Source organism: Solea senegalensis, linkage group LG9, assembly GCF_019176455.1.
Source record: "Solea senegalensis isolate Sse05_10M linkage group LG9, IFAPA_SoseM_1, whole genome shotgun sequence".
NCBI lineage: Eukaryota > Metazoa > Chordata > Actinopteri > Pleuronectiformes > Soleidae > Solea > Solea senegalensis.
Genome location: NC_058029.1, coordinates 5,618,230 through 5,638,192, shown reverse-complemented (window position 1 = coordinate 5,638,192; position 19,963 = coordinate 5,618,230). Strand labels below are relative to the sequence as shown.

Here is a 19,963-nt window from a genome sequence, read left to right as displayed (position 1 = left end):
AGAACGCAGAGTTGGTGAGAGGGGGTGGGGTTTAAGTGTAGCTTTTCCACACTTACAGACCCTAGTTTTAAACAGGGATGGCACTATACCACTTTTATCAAGTCGGATACCACTATCACAACTACCCACATCAATCTAATACCGTCCTTTACCATTCCAAGCCCCCCTAAGGGGGGGCTCAGAGCTTTGAGTTTATGAGGTTAATATAATTATATAAAACCTACAACTGCATTTCTGCATATGTACTTTTTACTTTATTCTTTTTTGTGTGCATGCCCTGGACAGGGGTTCGGGTCGGGGGGGGGGAAAAAGGTTGGGAACCACTGCTTTAAAATATGTCAATGGCACATTTGTGCTAGCCATTTGAAGCCATTCCAAAGACATCATTCTCCAACTGTGTAACATGCTGTTTGTGCACAGTGAAGCATGCAATATATAGGATTTTCTTTTTGGATTGTCCCATATCTGATCCAGTATTGGACAGATACTGACCTTTGTGACGGCTAATCCCTAGTTTTAAAAGCAACTGTGATTACACACACAAATGTGCTTCTTATGACTCCATGCGGTAAAGGGGCTTTCATCTGAAGTGAAAGTTTCTGACGCTCCCCACTGGCTCAATGGAATCATACTTTCCACATTTTGTCATACGCCTATTTCCATGATGGTGCCGCACAAACACAAGCCGGCGTTGACCATGTATGGTCCTTTTAGCACTCTAACACTCTTCAGTCCAGTTGGTGGCGCACTCTTAGTTGGGTGACAAAAGACAATGAAGAAGACATTAACCATGGAAAGTTCTTGGAGGTTATGTGAGGAAGTCAGAAGATACAAACAAAAGGAAAACACAAATGAGGCCGAGTTCCTGATGGCCCTTGTTTAAAGTTTGAACAGTACCACAGAAATGTGCGCACATGCGGAAATGAGCTTGTCTTCAGACTTTTATTTTGAAATTCTGTGAAATATTATAACAGATATCATTATTATGATATCATGATGGAATATCGTGCTATAATTTATGCTCACATATAATCCACCTCTACTAAACAGGTTATTTTTCCCAAAAGGTTGGACTGTGTGTCACCTGACCGGCCCCCTCCTGACCAGAATGTACGCTAAGTGGCCCCTGGGTCATCTGGTTTAGAGTGTTCCCACGACTTTGTTAAGACAGGAGTCTCACTCTGTTTCAGAGATAAGTGAAGAAAGCAAATACCAGGAAGGAAAAATGTCCTAAATATGATACGGGACTGTTCAAATGTGCTGGAGAAAGCGGTTAAGAACCCCATTTGATTGCAGCATTTCTAGCATATTTCAGTGGTTTCCAACGGAGCTCAAATGCAACAGACGGAGCAGCTACAAAAACAGAGACATAATAACAACACACACAGGAGGAGTGGGATGTCTCTCTCTGTTGAAGACATCAGGCGTCTACTATTCAGTACATTTACAGAGGTATCATTTGTTTCCTGCGGACATTTCACTTCTGCCACGTCATGTTCATTTAATCAGATGTTATTTGCGTACGTGAACTTACAACAACCCTTAAAGTGCTGTCAACTGGCAACTATTGCATGTCTGGAAGAGCATCTCTGGTTCTGGCACGGAAAGATGACGTCCTGTTTCTCGCGTAGGAGTGGAAAACAGTGGAAGTCATTTGTTATTATTTTGTGTTTTATTGGTGATAGTCTGCATGGTTTACATCACCGTATATTCTCTGCTTACGTTTGGTTTACACCAGGCATAACTCCAGCTACAGCCCGGCAGCTTCCCATGCAATCCATAAACTAGGGGTGAGATTTTCTGGACCTAATCATAAAGAAAACTCGGATCCAGCTGCTGTCAGCCAACTCCCAGCATTCATTAAATCTTCATCAGCCTCCATTAATTTATTTTTCCTTAATTTTGTAGGAGTGTAACGGATGTGAAACACATGCTTTGGGGTCAAATTGGACCGCCAGGGTCAGCTGCGGTGGTCCTGCTGCTTCAGAGCTGAGCCAGGCTTATTCTGGGCCAACGAAGGCCAGTGAGGGGTCAGAGGAGGGAGACAAAGGAAAAAAGAAAGACAGAGAGCGCCGGGTGGTTGGTAGCGCTCATGTTTCGAAGCAGGGAGTTGTTAACTGAGTAGCGAGAGGTCGTGGCTGAGAGCCGAAACACAAAAGAGCACGACATGAACACACACACAACTTTCGACTTCAAGTGTGTCTACATTTCACCGGGATGTGGGCGACATGCGCTTGTGTGTCCACAGATATGTGTAGGTATTTATATGATGGTTCAATTCACGCCGTTTCATATCATAACATTATCACAAGACCTCACAATGATAGAGAAACCGACTTTTAGAAGTAATGACCATGACCTCAACACATCAGAAATCTGGAAATCTGTAAAAAAAGGACTTGCAGAGACTGCATTTTCGTTCAACGGACTTTGAAAGGACATTGATTAATAGCATTACTCAATTTTAACCTTTTGTTTAACCGCTTAAAAAATCACAAACGTTTGAGGAAGCCAGAAGAATAATGCACATACAGCAGCTATCACTTACACAAATATGTGACAGACAAGTTGAACAGAAGGCCCAGGCTTCTAATTCAGCAGAACTGCTGATGGCACTGATTTTCTGTGGGGTTTGTTATTGTTTTATTCATCTTTACTGTTGACATTGTTTTCTATTGCAATTTATTGGCAGTTCTCTTTAAAATTTCACATTTGTTCGGGATCGTTTGATACGGCAGGACCACATCCTGACCAGCCTGCGTAAGGTGAATTGGAAATTAGAGAATCAACGTAAATGCATGCTGTTTTTCTCAACTTACAAACGTAGGTTACATGAGATGCTCCTCATAGGAGTCAGCTGTGTGTTAAGCGTGCGGAGAATTTTGATTGAATAAACAATATAATGTTAGTGGTTTTTTTTTTTTACTAAGCCTACTTCTATTTTTCATTGCCTAATCATAGCATGTATTCTTACCAGTTGCAGTTTGTCAAAAGGATACAAGAAAATTCATATTGAGCAGAATTGAGCTCAGCCTACTGGTACGGCCCTAAACAATATTATCTGCTTCACATGTGGCGCCTTGGGTTAGGGGTTGACTTGTGTCTTTGTCTATTGCATTTTTTAAATACTTTTTATTGTTTTTATTTAATACCGCCAACTGCTGAACACATTTCCCCCTGAGGGGCAATGATGCTCAGATGAACAGGGCTTGAGTGTGAATCTCTGGAAATGTCTGTGTGTGTGCTTGAGCGAGGTTTCTCTATCAGACCCTTCAGACCACGGCCTTAACTCATGTAAACAAAGCACCTCTTCAGCGGTGTAAACATGACTCACAGCCTCTGATGTCCTGCATAAACAGTGAATCACTGAGAGCTACTGGTGAGAAGAAAAACTCTGCAGGTTCAAACTGAGAGCCAAATGCAAACCCCTTTTTACACCCCCCATTGTTTTTTGGCATCTCCTTCAGTGACTTCACTTTTGATTTAGTGTTGAGTTTCTGTCACTTCAGACATGGAGGATATCAAAGTATTTCCCGAAACGACTTTTGCTTCGGCTCCGGTTAATTCACGAAGTGACTCAAATGGTAAATGAGTCATTTGTGAACTTTAACTCGCAGCGTGTTTCAGTGTCCATGAGTTACGTATTTAAAAAAAGACAAATGATCAACTTATGAAGTGTCTGAAAACACAGCTGGGCTGATGAGACATCGCCCTGTCATAACTTCCGTCTGAAAACATGACGCGTATGAGCAAAATGAACGCACACGGCAAAGAAAACGCACAACAAGAATGACAATTAAACAAGGGCCGACTCGATTGTGTTTTTTCCTAGTTTTTTCCAGACTTGTTTAAGTAGGAGGCCAAAAACATGTTTTGCGTAGCCACTGTGGCGTTGACTTTTGACCTTTGGCAACCGAAATCTAAACAGTTAATCCATGAGTCTTAGTGGACTTTTGTGCCAAATTTGAATGGATTCTCTCGAGGCATTCTTAAGATAACACATTCACAAGGTAAAAAGGGGTGTGTGTGGGGAGTTTCAGGTCACAGTGACCTTTGACCAGTGAAGTGTAAACAGTTCATACGCAAGTCTAAGTGAACATTTGTACCAAATTTGAAAGGATTCCCTGGAGGTGCTCATAGTGGGATGATATGAAGATTTAATGTCACGGTTATCTTGGCCAAAATAATTGGGATAATTGTAAAAATATGCTTTAGCCTCTTAAATGCCTCTAAAACACACTGAAATCACCCTATCTTACATTTTTGTAGGGTTTTTTGCATTGCTGATGTTTTTTTTAGTGAACATTTGGTAAATGAAAAACAAGAATCACACAAAAAAATAAAAAAAAATGCTCCAGGCCACTGACCGACTGCCAGGATTGGAAGCATAAGAATGGAAATAAAGATCTTCAGATGTACAGGTGCAGCGCTGCATTTAGTTGAATATATAAATAAATGAAAAAAAAAACGGTGGGAAAGTGTGGACTTGGGCTATCACGGGACGTGAAGACTTTACATAGTAATTATGCATAAAAATGCAATAAATGCAAAACATGTGCAGTGTAAATTATGTAAAAAACACAAAATGCAAAACATACATAATATATATGTATATATATATATAAAAGTTGTGGGAGGAAAGAAAGCTCATCATGTTTGCATTAAGAGTTGTAGGGGCCACGAACAGTGTATTTACAGATGAGAATATGCTGTGGTGAAACGCATCACATTTCTGCATGGACGCGTCATGAATCATGGGAAAGTGGTGGTCAGTTTGATTCAGGCCTCAGCATAAATGGATGGTGTTGCAGTCGCCTGAGAATGCTGCTGCTCACATCTTGAAATCATAAATTCGCAATCCGTACTGGTCCTTGTCAAAAAAAAAAAATCTTAGAGGGCGCTCCCTCCTGTGATGGATGATGGTTTCAGCTTTTACTGATTTACAGATCAGTGAACAGCATCCACGCTGCGTCACAACAACCACAAATACTATCACCGTTAAGCATCCTGATCATTCGGCTACGATAATAACGACACTGCCTCAAGATAACAATGGCGAACAGCCTAAACAACTGTGTCTAACAACCTACCGCTGCGACTGTTTATTAGTAGAAATTAAATATTGAATATACCAGCCATTAGTATGTTCATATTATGTGTAAAACAACTTTTTGTAGCCCTAAAATAAGCCTTCTATATGTGTTTTATGCAACAGACACACTGGACTTTTAAGACCCTCCCATATGGGTTGCTTGAAACAACTTGGGTGCTGGTCAGTGAAATAAGATCTTGAAACCTTGATTTTGCCCCAGCACCATCTCGGTTTTTAAAGTAGAACTCTCTTGCAAGATCAGGGCAGCCAACGCGGAGTCCTCAGAATCAGGAGGTCTCACAAGGTCTCGCAAAGACCCGGCACTGCACACACACACACCTCCTAACCAGGCACCGGCAACAAGATCAAGGCAGTGAGAGCATTATTTTAGACATTCATCATGGCAGAGCTGGTGACAAAGAAGCAGAGAAAAGATGTCAGAGGTGAGTTTTTACGACAATGAGGATAAAGCCGGAGACAATGGTTGGATGAATGTTTACAGTGGTGTCGTGAATAGGAAACTGTAGGAGAAGCTCCATAGCGTTAGAGGCGAAAAAGCGACCAGACTTGCAAAGTTCCACTTTCGGTCTGTCGGTATTCAATAACAACATCAGTTATTTTGTCTTGGCCTTAGCCATGAGACGTTAATAAGAAAGAAAAGATTGTTCGTTGAGTGTCCAGACACCACTCAACAGCACGGATGACTTCATCATCACTCAGACAATGACAAACACACGTGGGATTTCAGTTTGGGAAACGGAACAGAAGTTAGGAGCATGACTACTTCTGCCACTGCCACCCTCTTGATCTAGCTGTGGTTTCCCTCCCAGCTACAGATTTTAAAAGATGTCACTTAGTAAATGTACCGATATATCAGACTTAATAGGACACAGCTCTGTCCCAAAATGGGGGTTATGCTCCATGTTTTCAGTTGAGGCCAAGAACTTTGATCCAGCACAGCCAGAATGATGACTCCACCTCCATATGTAGATCAACAGGCCGTGTAAGGCACCAACACTGCCAAGGTTAGAGGTTTCGCTCCCACTTTTTTGTACACAAAACGGTGGTAAAAAGGACACAGAGCTGTGTTCCACCTCAAAGCCAATGATTAACACTGTGTTTCAGGATAGGTGATGTTCTTTTAACGAGCCGACAGCTGATATCAGTGTTTGGGGGTTGTGTGTGTGCGTAGCGTCTGGGGCGATTCGGATGAAAGTTACCGCCATCTGGTCGAGGTGAGACGACAGAGCGCGCGCGGAATAAAGGAAGATAAGGGCTGAACAAATACACACACACACTCGCACCTCTCACTCCCTGAGCTGTCAGAGTGAGAGTGTGTGTCTGTTCTGGGTGTGGAGGAGGATGTGATGAAGGACAGGGGAGAAGCTGGAAAAATGTGTGGTGCATTCATGGGTGTGCGTTTTGTGTGATTGAGAGAGTGAGTGAAAGAGAACGGCCGGCAAACAACAAAAAAATGATTGTTGACATTAGATGATGAAAGACACGACAGGAAAACAGCTGCAGAGAAACTGCATTTTCTTTATGATTCATCCTTAAAATATTTTATTTGTGTTCATTTGTTTGGTATTACGTTGCTTTTTTTTTTTTGAATCTTCGGGCAGTTTCTTTAAAACCACTGCACAGGACTTCTTAACAACTAACAGAATCACCGTTGTTTATATTCGCCAGTGATTCTCGTCTCGTCTTTCAAAGTCATGCCTGAAAATCATTATCTGATGTTTGGCACCAGAGGTTTAAAATATCACCACTTAATTTTGTCTTATCGCATGTTTGTGTTGAACGTTTTCATTATTAATGTGTATATTTTTGAATGGGGGTCAAAATCGTATTTTAAGCAGCAGGACTTTGAACTTTGGCCACCAAAGTCTAATCACTTCCTCATTTGCTGAGGACATTCCAAAAACACTGTGTTAATGAGGAGAAACACATGTTCTGTGATGTGTCACACTGGTCTTTGACTATCAACAAAAACGTTTTTTTTCTTCTCCTCTTTTAAACAATAACCCTCTATGACTTCACCACTCTGCGTTTTGGAGTTTGTCCTGCACCTGTTTTTTAAACCAGAACAGAACATGTTTGGATCAGAGAGGGTGGAACTGAGGAACAAGAGAAGGGTGGATCATACGGAGAACTCAAGGACTGGCAGGTCAACAACGTGTGACATCCACTGTCAATCACATCATAGCCACTCCGCCAGCTGCATTCCCCCGCTGGTTGAGGTCCAAAAAGAGCCGAAAGTAGTGATTGTGAGCATTAACTCCTCAGGAAAATGTTTACGGATGTTATATAAATCAAGTGAGAAGGAGAAGCTCACTTTCTCATGGGCTTCCCCTCAAACCAGTGGTGTCGCCCCCAAGTGACCACTCAAGAAAATACAGGTTTTCAGCCTCTTCCACATTTTTCAGACCTGTCCATGTCCATTAATCACATAGAACCTCTATTTTTGTCGCCAAACTCAAATAAATACACACACACAATCACACACACACACAAAGAAACACAGATGGACTGACCCATTGGCTGGAGGACAAACTGGTCCTGAGTGACGGCCAGAGGAGGCTGAATATTGACCGTCAGCTTTGAGGACTGCAACACACAGCTGGCCTTCACCTTCACCTGGAAAGAGAAAAACGAGGAAGTGAGTTTGGGAAAGAAGTGGTGTAGTCTACTGTCATCAGGGTTCCTCAATCCTGGTCCTGGGGACCCACTGTCCTGCATGTTTTTCATGTTTCCTTACTCCGACATACCTGATTCAAAGGGTCAGCCCATAAGCCAGCACTGCAGAAGCCAGATAATGACCCATTTATTTGAATTTATTTGTTGGAGCAAGAAAACCTCTAAAACATGCGGCGCAGTGGGTCCCCAGGAAAAGAAAATGGATCAACTCCATTTTTTGACAGGAATTGCACTCATGTAATTAGTTTTTTTGCAAATAAAAAGTGAAGATGACTGTTGTTTTCATTAAAAACACTAATTAAATATGATAAAAATCATCTTGTGTATATTTTGTTTAGGTATTGCGCTGCTGGTCTGGCAACCCATGCTTTGAGTGTGTGTATTTTTATTTTATTTTTATGTGACCGGGAGAAAGTGGTCTGCAACTCGGCTGTTGCACTTTTACTGTCCCTAAACGCTAATGCATCACAGTTATAAACATAGGAACAAGGAGAAATGAAAAAGAAGTGACACTTTTTGAGTGTTTTTAACAACAGCCTGTTCCAAAATCCACACTTTCGAGCAACATGTGTCTGCACTGACAGCACACCCACTACACCACTGAGGGGAAAGGTTCTGGATCAGGATCTGACCAACGGCGTACATTATGTCATCAGTGCATGGCTGCAGCTCACCTGTATGGTGACTGAAGGGACGGGCAGACCATCGATGTCTTGGATCAGAGCTTGCTGTGGAGAAAAAGAGTCTTTGTGAGTGGTCAAAAAAAAAAAAAAAAGTAAGAAGGAAAAAGTGTGTTTGTGTAGTTGTGTGATTCTTACCGATGGGCTGTCCATGCTGGAAGACACAGCAGCTTTAACGATCAAGTCTGCCTCTGCATCCGATTTAGGGAGGATGTCTGAAATGACAACAAAACACGTGTGTTTTATGCACGTTTTCATTTTGTGCTTTACTAAAAACTAAAAGGGAAACAAAGAACAGCTTTGAAATATTGCATTTAAATGTTTACGCTTAAGGACGGTGGAAAAGCTGGTGTATCAATAACACGTAGATGTGATTGAATGCAATAGAATCAGTTGTATCAGCCAAAATAAAAGAAGACGTTTGGAAATCATGTGAATCTAGAGCCCCTCCCTCTGCCACATTTTGAGTTATGTGTGGACACAACATTCCTCAACTTAGTGCAAGAAGCAAATAATAATGAAATGAAGCAGCAGCAAGAACGTGATCATATATCAACAGCTAGTGCCGCTCTTTATTTATGTCGTCAAGTTGAGCCTTGTTACCCTTCTGCGCCACCTACTGCTTAACTCGGTGAACTGACTCTTAACATTTTCTTTTGAGCAGTTGATGGAAACACGGACAAATGTGCAGTTTTCTTTGACCAAATCTTTTAAAATTTGGTCGAAATTTGCAAGACATTTTAACAGGAAACAGTAGTCTTCCATAAATGTTGTCTCTGGTATTTTTTAAGTGAACTACTGCACATAGAAACAGTTGTATAGTAAGACCGAAAGCATCAAATCTAAGGTCTTAGACTTTGATTTTTTTGGATTTGTGGTAGTTGTATAACCCCTCTCATTTAACCACTCTTTAGTGGTTAACTCTAAATTAAAAATCTTGGCGCATGTACAGCAGCCTCCTACCCTGAGTCCTCGAGGCCTCTCTGATGAACTTCTGCAGCTTCTTCATCTCGGCGTCCACCTGCTCATAGTCGGCCTCCCTGGCGTCCACCTTTGGCGTGGAGAAGAAGGACGGGTCGGTGCCCATGTAAGAGCACAGAAGGTGTCCGTCTGAACTCAGACTGACCACCGCTCCCTTCAACTCCCTGGAGAGGAGAGGAGAGGAGAGGAGAGGAGAGGAGAGGAGGCATTAGCATCTCTATTTGTTTCCAAAAACAAAATGCAGTTTAGAAATCATTTGTGATTTGAAATGAGGTGGAAAGAGGGAGAGGAAATGGAAATAATGAATGATGCAGTCAGGTATTTTCACTCTATGTGTGTGTATGTGTGTGTGTGTGTGTGTGTGTGTGTGTGTGTGTGTGTGTGCATATTAACTGGTTGCAGATGTGTTGTGGGTCTAGTCTTGTCAGGAGGTAATGCTGACACACACACAGGTTTGCGCAGCTACTCTTCTGAGGACAATACGTTGACTTCCACTCATGTCTATCCCTAACCTTAACTTAACTTAACCACAATGCAAATCTCAGCCATAAAGTTCCTCAGAAATGAGGTTCTGCCACATCAGGACCAGGTTTTGGTCTCTGTGAGGACTACTGGTCCCGACAAGGTCAGTTTTTATGCCAGAAAAGGTCCCGAAGAGGTAACAAATACACACACACACACACACACAGGGTTCAGATCAAGAGCAGCAGGCGACTGCACACCTGCACAGGAGGGAGTCTGTGGGGGGAAATCAACATTCACTTTAACTGCTGCAGAAACACTCGCAATCACTCACTAACTCACGCTCGCACACATGCGTCCACAACGACAGCTCTCACTCACACTAACACACACACACACACACACACACACATTTGCCCTCTAACCCTTGCGGAAAATGAGTTCCCACCACTTGTGAGAGAGAAAAAACTGTTGATCATAAATATGAACAGGCAAATAGACAGGAGGGAACAGCAGCTGCTGTCAGACATGTTAGCAGTGAAACCATATATCACAATAACTGTTGTCACCTCGAGAAGAACCTAATCCATGTGTCCAGGGTCCGACACATGGGATAAAAGAGTGAGCGGTGAAAACGGAGGGAAGAAAAACAGCACAAATGCATGTACACGCTCTCGTGAAACGAGCTCAGTCTGTCAAGAGGTTTGATGTCAAGGTCAACCAAGTAGCAACTGGTCATGACGTCACCCATGAGAACGTGAACTCCTGTTGTGAAGCCTCCAGAAACACCGTTTAGCCAGCGCCATGTTGAAGTGTCAGTGCTCCTCTACTGGACGATATCACACTGGGGTCCACGCACATGTGCCGTACTTTATCGCCAATCTTCCTCAAAGTAGGAAGGGGTGAGAATCACAGGATAACTCACGATACATGGGCCACGATACCAATAATATCCCGATATGACGATTCTGTGATAATCACTGTATTGCAAGACAATCATATAGCGATACATCGCGATATCCGTAACATAGAGAACAAAGTGCATGAAGTCTATGTATTGTTTTCCATTACATTACATATGGAGGGGGTGGAGTGGTTCAGTGGTTAAGACCGGTACCCTGTGTGCAAAAAACATCATGGTCGCAATGGTCGCAAGTTCGATTCCATCCCTCGCTGACTGTACTCAATTCCATTGTAAGTCGCTTTGGATAAAAGCGTCTGCTAAATGACATGTAATGTAATGTAACATAGAGAACAAAGTGCATGAAGTCTATGTATTGTTTTCCCTCATGTAACTGAGCAGTGCCACCACAAGGAGACGTGAAGAAGCGACGCCCTGCGAGTGAAACTGGCAGGAACAGTTTACGTTAGAGCTCCTTAATTTGTCAATTATCTATATATTAATATATAATAATATTATATCTATATTTGATTTATCGATTATCGTAGTGCACGAGGAAGGACGACGACATTTCATCAAACAGATATAATAACTACCATTTGGCCCCCAGGTGGCTGTTCGGTGCTTTCTCACCCCTTGATTGACTGAGGAAACTGGTGCTGAAACAATTAACTCAATTAATCAAGAAAATAACATGATGTTGAAAATAATCGTTAGTTGCAGACCTATATTTAAGTTATTTTGAATGAAGGCTTTTGAACACACAAGTCACAAAATAACACAATGGAACTGTGTAGCCACAGACTCACTAAGTAACCTTAAACAACCCCCGCTTAGAGAACTCCAAACTATCCCTTTAAATCATGTCAGCTACTCCGATTTAGACTGGGTCTTTAATTTAAAATGAAATTAATTAAAAGGACAGTAAGGACAGCCAATGGCACCGACTGAATATTGTGTGCAGTATTAAGAAATAACATTTTTGCTGCTCAATGACAGAGCAGAGACTCATGGGAAATTACAAATGCTGCTGGAGCCATTGTGTGTGTGTGTGTGTGTGTGTGTGTGTGTGTGTGTGTGTGTGTGTGTGTGTGTGTGTGTGTGTGTGTGTGTGTGTGTGTGCGTTCCTCTCACACTGTGTGCACTACCCTGCCAACACAATGAAAATTATGATGACTATCAAGCGCTTTAAAACAACACACCGCCTCAAACTAAACCAAACAGTTATGCAGACACACACTATCTTCTGCATCTAAAACACACACACACACACACACACATTATTTTTCAGCCATGTTTGTACTTGTGTGTTCTAATTGTATCGAATTGCGGTTTGACTGGACATGTGTGGGAAAAGCCACTTTATTGGCCATGGCTCGCCCCTCCCCGCTCTGCTCTGATTGGCCAGCTGGAAAACATTGTCGGGTGATTTCCTGTCAGAAATAACACGCTGGATTTCACAGACTGATAAATAAAAAGAAAGTGTGTGTGTGTGTTATCCGTGTCTCATACACATGCACATATGTGAGGCTCGATGTGATTGTACAGCTAACACATGGAAACACTTTGAAACCTATGTTTTTCCTACTTTGAAACCAGAGTTTTCCGACAGTACAGTGTGACCCAGCGCTAGTCTCACGTCAGTAAACATGTGACATGCAGTCACACGTCGCGTGTTTGTTAAAAGGTCATACTTACGGGAAGTTGGCGACGCGAACGGCCACGGGCACAAACGGGAGCTGGGCCGCCCACTTTAGAGTCACATCCTGGTAAACCAGCAGCATGTTGGTGTGGTTGCCCAGCAACAGGTTGGTGGTACCATCCGTCACTGCGGGAGACCAGGGGTAGAAAATGAATAAATGGTTGTTTTTTTTTGTTGCTCATCGCAGTGGATCCATCCCTCAGTAGCTTTAGAAAATCACAATCACATAAACTTGTCTCTGTCAGTCGCTCATTTGTGAAACGAAACCCTGATTTTGTAGGATAATTTGTCAAATTCAGGATTGATTAAAATCAGGGCTGAAAATATTGTTGTTTACAGCAACTATGCCATAAATTCTTTAGCTATTTTGCCTGCTTGCTTTTGTTGTTTTTAAAATCATAGTTTACTTTCTATTCTACATATTAATTCAATCTTTTTTATGCATTTCCTGCAATGTATTTGTAGTTTCTTCTGTATTTTGATTCCAATGTTTTGAACGTAAAACAGAGGAGAAGGGAAAAGTCTTTAGTCTTTGCATTTACCTGCCTTTGCTTTAAAACTGGTTCTTTACCGTCGCAACTCCCCAATCAGCTATGAATGAGCCCAAAAGGAAATAAGTTGCTCTTAAATTGGGTTAGAGTATTTTCTGAAAGTAAAGTGTTTTAAACCCACCAAATCTGCCAAAAAAAATGCTGATTATTGCCCCTCCTATTGCCAGTGGTGGAGTTTTTTTTGTTCACTTCTGCATCACCTGTGTGTGAATTGTGCCATTATATTTTGGGTCCCCAAACAAATAAGCAAAATAAGATGTATGTGTATCCTTAACTTGCATAAAATCAAACTGTAAAACATCTCTTTTCAAATTATATGTTATATACTAATTCAAAATGATATTAGGTTAAAAAAATGGCTGAAAACGATTGCCATCTTTTAAAAGTGGGTCCCTGTGTGGAAAGTCTGGGAAACCCAAACCTCTGAACTAAAGGTAATGAGTGCTAAGGATCACTACAAACTGAGTCATTTGACCTGGGAGTGAAAACCCACTGCTGAAAAAACCCAGGATGAAACAGACTTTGTGACGAGTGGAAACAAACGCAATGGAAAGCAGAAAATCTGCCTCATGTATACACTAGTCTGCCCCATATCCAGCGTATATGAATGCTTGTGTGTTATAGATTTTCAGCAGTGGTGGTATGGACACGTAACTTCTGGTTTGAAGCTGAAGTTGCGTTTCAAAAATGGTCAAATATTAGTTTCCACCCCTCTACCTGCCTGGCACGCCTCTTTCAGATGATAGCGACATCGATAAAACCATACCACTCTAAACACTACAGAGCAGCTTCCAGCAGTACTTTATTTCAACAAGCTGCCTGCATTTATGGTATAAGGGCGCAGGGATTGAGCAAGCTTTCTGAAGATGTATATATTGGAGAGGGTGTACCATTAGTGTGATTATGTACTAAAGTTAATCAAAATGAAATATTCCACTGACATTTCATTTTAACTCGTAAAATTATAATCTGGACAAGGATTTCTTTGTGAGTTCAAACCCCCCGAATGAGGTCTCGAGTCGGCCATGTGCTCGTTACTGGACCTACAATAGAAGCCGTGCTCTGCTGCGATGATTAAACTTAGTCATTTATGGTCAGGAACCCAGCCTCCGTTTCATAGCAGCACAAATCCAACGGTTTTGTCTATGATTCTTTGGTTTTGGAAAACAGTGGCACATATTCACGTGCCCAAAAACCCATGGAGCTCAGAAATAACACATTCCTGTGGTGGGTGGCATTGCCCTTTAAGATGATTGCAACTTGCACTTGTATAGAAAATAAAAATTATCTTTTCACATCTCACATCTGGTTTATGCATTGAATGTTGTCTTATTAATTTGAAGACAATGTCAGTTTTTGTATGTGTGTGTGTGTGAAGCTGCACGTTCACGTTCTCGAGAAACTTTTACCTACGACTGCTAATGTTTTGTTTTCGACGAGCGCGCCGAGTCCCGCGCGTCGAGGCGATCCCAGCGAGTTACCACCTAGAGAGATCTGACGTGACGGCCACACGCAAAACAAACACGCACCGTTGAAAAACACAAGGCATATAATGACAGCAGCTGCGGTCAGCAAGGGTGGTAAAGAGCAGGGGTCAAAATGACAGAGTGTATGTGTGTGTGTGTGTCGGTGCCACATCAAAGCAAACACACACCTTCCATCGCAGCGTCAGCATTTATAATTACAACCTAATTATAAAAGGTTCAATCTACGTCGCGCTCAAGATGAACATCTCCCAAACATGAGGCGCTTTTTTTCACTAATGTTTCCTCAGTTACACTTTCTCTCGTTTCTTTATCAGTTTATCCTTTTCCTACGCCTTGTCTGTTCTCACCTGTTTGCTCAAAAATCTACACTAAATCTGAACTCACTGACTCTTTAAGTACTTGATTTGGACACATTGTTATTCCTGGTTAATATTTGATAAATCAGTATAAATTGTAAATTGTGTGGCGCAGTGATTCCCAATGTGTAGGCCAGCACTGCGGGTGGGCCCGTGTTGTTGTTGTTGATGTTTTTCATTTTCAGTCTTGTAATTTTTAAATTAAGTTTTAAATTGCTGTAAAATAGGTGTGAATATCAAGATATAATGAGTTGTTTCTTTATTTACAGACTCATTTTGCATCACAAATGTGTTTATGCATGTTAATATTATATATTATATATTTCAAAAATAGATGTTGCGATGTAATTATGGAAATGTTGTCATATAATCTTAAGCTTATAAACAGTTGTTTTTTTTCCTGAAAATGTTGGACTTGGTGTCATTTTATCTTTGATCTGTCTCTAGCAGGTAATATATACAGTATACGGCAACATTGTGAACCTCTATGTGTAAATATTCATAATTAAGCACTTTGCTGTGGAGCTAAACATTTCAAATATTACACGAAGTCCGACTGTGATAACCACATTCATTGTTGAAAGATGCGCACGTTCAGAAATAAATTTAATTGAGTTTCTGTATCCTCATATTCACATGAAAACAGTGTTATATATGGGAATTATTGATCCTACTATTGTATTTTTATCAGATTCCTGATTCAAGGTTTGGGTGTGGACCTCAGAGGATTTTCAGATTCTCTTCAGTTTGGGGAATGGCTGATTCACAAAACGCTGAAGTACTGCAGGCGTTATTTCTTTGTCCCCCTTCTGTTTTTGCTGATAACTGGAGAGGATTCAAAATCTGCCATGTGTGTTCCGTTAGACAGAGTTACGACGACTGCGAAGGTCATCATAAGACTCGCATCATCATCGTCGTCCAGTGAGCCTCTGTGCCCCAATCTGAGTTAATCTGTCACCTCTCTGTCATGATTCCCCCGAGTCTGGCTCATTTCATTTTTATTTCAAAGGATGCTTTTGATTTTGTGGTTTGATTATGATTTGAACGTGGGACCTCGACCTTGGCTCGTGCGTTCCAGCTGAGCAGTAAAGTTTTCTGAGGCAGACGTGAGGAGGTAGACAGGGGAGAGCGAGGGCAGCGGTCCAGCAGAGGCAGCTGTGAGGCTGAAGGCCAGAAGGGAAAAAACGTTGGGAAACACTCAAGAGATCACCGTTGTCTATCCTCATTTGCACTGCGCTCTCAACTAGAATATCCACTCAATGTTTTTTTGGCCTTTGCTGGATGATTGGTGGCAGCTCTGACAGTCACTTAGTCACTAATGTTTGGCCTTGAAACAACAAACTAAAGTATGGACAGAGAATATCGCAGCAGCAGCAGCAGCAGCAGCAGCAGCAGCATCAGCAGCAGTGGGCTAATCCCAGGAGTCTGTCTGTCTTTCCACCATGTGGGAATTTTTATATGGTCTTGATTGTTGACAGGACTCATGTCGCAATAAAAGCTGCTTTTTTGTGTGCCGGCACATTATGTATTGAATTTATAGCCAATTTCCACGAGTGATTTAAATAATCTATCTGATGTCTGGAACAGACAGCGAGACAGTGGCCAAGCACTTTGAACGCTGAGATTTTCATTCAAAAATTGAAAACAGATATCGAAAACATGTTGGCTGTTCCCTCGCAATCTCTCCATCTATCCTCCCTTCTGGACGCTTCCTCCTGATTTCCTCACATCCTGTTTTGCTGCCTCTTTCCATTTGTCAGCTCTCAACTGCATTTTAGATCAAGTGCAACAGTCATGGTTACGTCGACGCATAAACTGGAACAGACAGATTTTTCTGTTGTAAAAAAAACCCAAAAACATTCGTATGAAGATTGTTTATCGCTTCATGCAGAAGAGGAGCTGTTGGAGGTTTGGCCGCCTCCTGATAAAACATGCTGCTTGTAATCAGGCAGGGGTCAATACCTTTGACCGATGATGAGTCAACACTGTAGCCTCCCTATGCACATCCTCTTCACCAAAAAAATGTCTTAAAAAAGCTGATTGCTGATTGTATTCCTTTAACCTGACTCTCCTCAGTAACACAGCAACAGGTACTCGCAACGAACGATTATTTCAATTCCAGGAATGCCTGTCCGTCTGTGTGTCTGTCTGTTATTCGCACATCTCTCAAACTAGACAGGTGTCTTGCTATGGGCATGAGTAAGTGCAGCGCCAAGTTTGACGTTGTTTGGATAATTAATGCAAAAGATACCGTTAAATATATTGGTAAAAGAAGCACACATTGGCTTTTGCCACTCCACTGTAGCCACTCCCCCTCTCGCTCACACAGCACTGTGGGCTACCTGAGAGGATAAGCATCCACTCGGTGTTTACCAAACCTGGAAAAGATGATGTTCTTGAATGTCTTGCTTTGTCAACAAAACAAAATCATACAGTTTTAATGATTTCTTGATGGAGCAAATAAACCAGAAAATATTGACATTTAAGACGCTGAAAAATCAAAAAACTTGTTTTAATTATTAATAAAAACACCTGTTCATTGATTATCAAAATAGTTGATGCTTAATTTAGTAATCCATTAATAATCGTTGCAGGTCTGCAAGGCTGATCAACATTGAGATTAAGCAGCGTTCTTTTTCTTAAGATCAAGCAGACTTAAACTGACTTAAATTTTATTAGGTCAGCAAAGTGCCTAAAATCTGTTTTTGAAGTTTTGTTTCCACCACATCTTCAGGCCTAGAGCTGTCAGAAAAGGGCAGGGAGTTACAGTCTTTGGTCCCAGGACTTATTTTACAGTCAGTACCAAAGGTCTGTACTGAACTGGGGAAAAAGCTCCCTTTTTTTTTGCCCTTATTTATTTTGGTGGAAAATTAGCTGATTATTTAAGTTTCCCATCCAACACCTAATTCATTTTATTCCTGATTAAATTAAAAACCTTAAATAACCACACCTCACATCTTTTTCTTTGTTTAGGAAAGCCTTTTTTAACTATGTGTTATCTTTTATTTTATTCCATGTGTTTTTAAAGCACTTCTAAAGAGTCTGCTTTTATTACGACATAAATTCATTCTGCACCATGTGTTTATGTGCTGCACACTGTTGAGTTAGTAGTCTGCTCACTTTTGTTTTAATGAATGTAGCAGGGCTACTCCACTTATTCCGTCATGTTCTGCCAAAGGCAGCTTCCTCTGGAGCCAATCATGTGGCACTGGGCCTCCGTGCAGAGCGCTTTGGTTTTGTGTACTCGTCACTTACTTTCATGTGTTTGCTTGTAGCAGGTGAACTGATGCATGTTGAGTTTCGTGTTGCTGCGGTGGTAAAAAAAAATAAATAAAGAAGAAGAAAAAAGTACGAAGAGGACATGGTCTGCTGCTGCCCCCATCAGTAAGTTTAACTGTGACATTCTGTGACTTGTGTGTTTGAAAGCGTTCGTACAGATTTACCCGAGTAACAGGCCAACAACTTCTGTGTCATGTGGGCTAAAATCACTTTGTTAATGGACACTGGTGTGGGGGAGTTTGAGGTTTACAAAGTGATAAAAAGTTTCATGCAGCTGGTGTGGATTTTATTAGGTGTTAATTGGCAAAAAGCTTTTTTTTTGTGTGTTGTCCTCAAGTTGCAGCCCCCGCTCACTTCTCCTTTAGAAAGTACCAGACTGCCTACGTCCAAATATCAAATACACACCCAAAACATCAGACTGCAAAAAACAAGAGGATCCGGGTTTACCTGAGGCGTAGGGGAGGAAGCAGCTGGGGTTGAACTCCAGCTTCTTCATGAAGCGAATCTGGCCGTTGTCTCTGAGACAGTAGAGGTTTCTCTCACCCAGGGTGAAGATCGAGGAGGAGGAGTGGGAGAAAGAGGGCACAGAGATGTCCAGAGCCTGTTCACCCAGGACAAATGTCCAGTCGGGCTGAAGGAGAACACACATGTACACACACGTCAACACCAGAGATACTGTACATCACACTCACTCTGTTCCTTTATGACCTATGGTATACACTATACATGTATGTACATTGGATCCACTTTCTTGCTGACTTATTGATTTCTCTGTCAGTATTGTTATTATTGACGATGTTGTGGCAGCAGAGCAGTTGTATGATGTCCATCTATTAGCTGAATGACCAACCATTAATTAAAGTTTAAATTAGCCGTCATTTACTATGCAAAAATGCACTCTCTTGTATAGTCTAAAACTTGTTTTTATTGTGTATTGTCAATGCAGACAAATGCTGCTGTTCGAAGGTAGGAGGAATGTTTTTAGACAAATTTGTAGTTAATACTACGATCGCTAAGGATGATTCTCTGGACCCTGATTCAGTCACAGAAAGACATTGTTAATCGAGTACATTTCTTGTCGGTGCTGTGTTTGGACTCACCGTCAGCTTTTTACCTCCAGTCTTGAGGGGCAGGTCAGGATCCTGTCGACTCTCCGCTTCCGTAGCCACAGCCAAAGTTTCGTACCTGAGAGGAAGACACACACACACACACAAGCAGGGGACATTGAATTCAAATAATGTAATGTCCCCTGATGTGATTTGTATTTAAAGATGGACACATGACAGTTCCCTAAAGGTGAACGTAGACAAAACAATTTGTCCACCTTTATGGATATTATATTTGTGTTCCTTGTCGTTGTCCAGTTATTAGAAATGTATCACTTGACAGGAATAACAGAGAGAGGTGATAACATTTACCAAAAAGCTCGGGCTAAATTCAGGTACCCCTGTTTAGTTAGTCGACCTTTAGAGCAGGAAAATCATGCAATTTATTAACTCAGTGGGTCAGAATTGCAGGAGTCTGCAGGGTCGCTATGAAAACAGCTGAAAGGCTCGGAATAAAATGATTTGCGTCAACCCCTAAAATGAAATAAAACAGTATGTACAACTCAGCACTCAAACCATACAAGGTGACACAAATGAGAGCGAGTAAAAATTGCCTGTAAGCAAAGTGGTTGTCCACAGAACGTGACAAGTACGACCCGGCCCCAAGTCTGATCTGATCTGATCAGACCTGAGCTTTTCCCGCCAGATGAGCTCGGACAGACACGCATG

General features: G+C 41.6%; 1 protein-coding gene across 2 annotated transcripts in view; it reads right to left on the bottom strand.

Moving 5' to 3' along the window:
• The window catches only part of bbs9 (Bardet-Biedl syndrome 9), a 181,114-nt gene that overhangs the window by 137,967 nt on the left and 23,184 nt on the right, over nt 1-19,963 (bottom strand). For both annotated transcript variants that reach the window (XM_044034472.1, XM_044034473.1), the window contains exons 7-13: nt 19,289-19,373; nt 18,636-18,819; nt 12,512-12,641; nt 9,433-9,614; nt 8,608-8,684; nt 8,464-8,517; nt 7,627-7,729 (exon numbers count right to left, since the gene is read on the bottom strand). In XM_044034472.1, the coding sequence (XP_043890407.1) occupies nt 7,627-7,729; nt 8,464-8,517; nt 8,608-8,684; nt 9,433-9,614; nt 12,512-12,641; nt 18,636-18,819; nt 19,289-19,373 (815 nt within the window). The remainder of the gene's footprint in view (nt 1-7,626; nt 7,730-8,463; nt 8,518-8,607; nt 8,685-9,432; nt 9,615-12,511; nt 12,642-18,635; nt 18,820-19,288; nt 19,374-19,963) is intronic.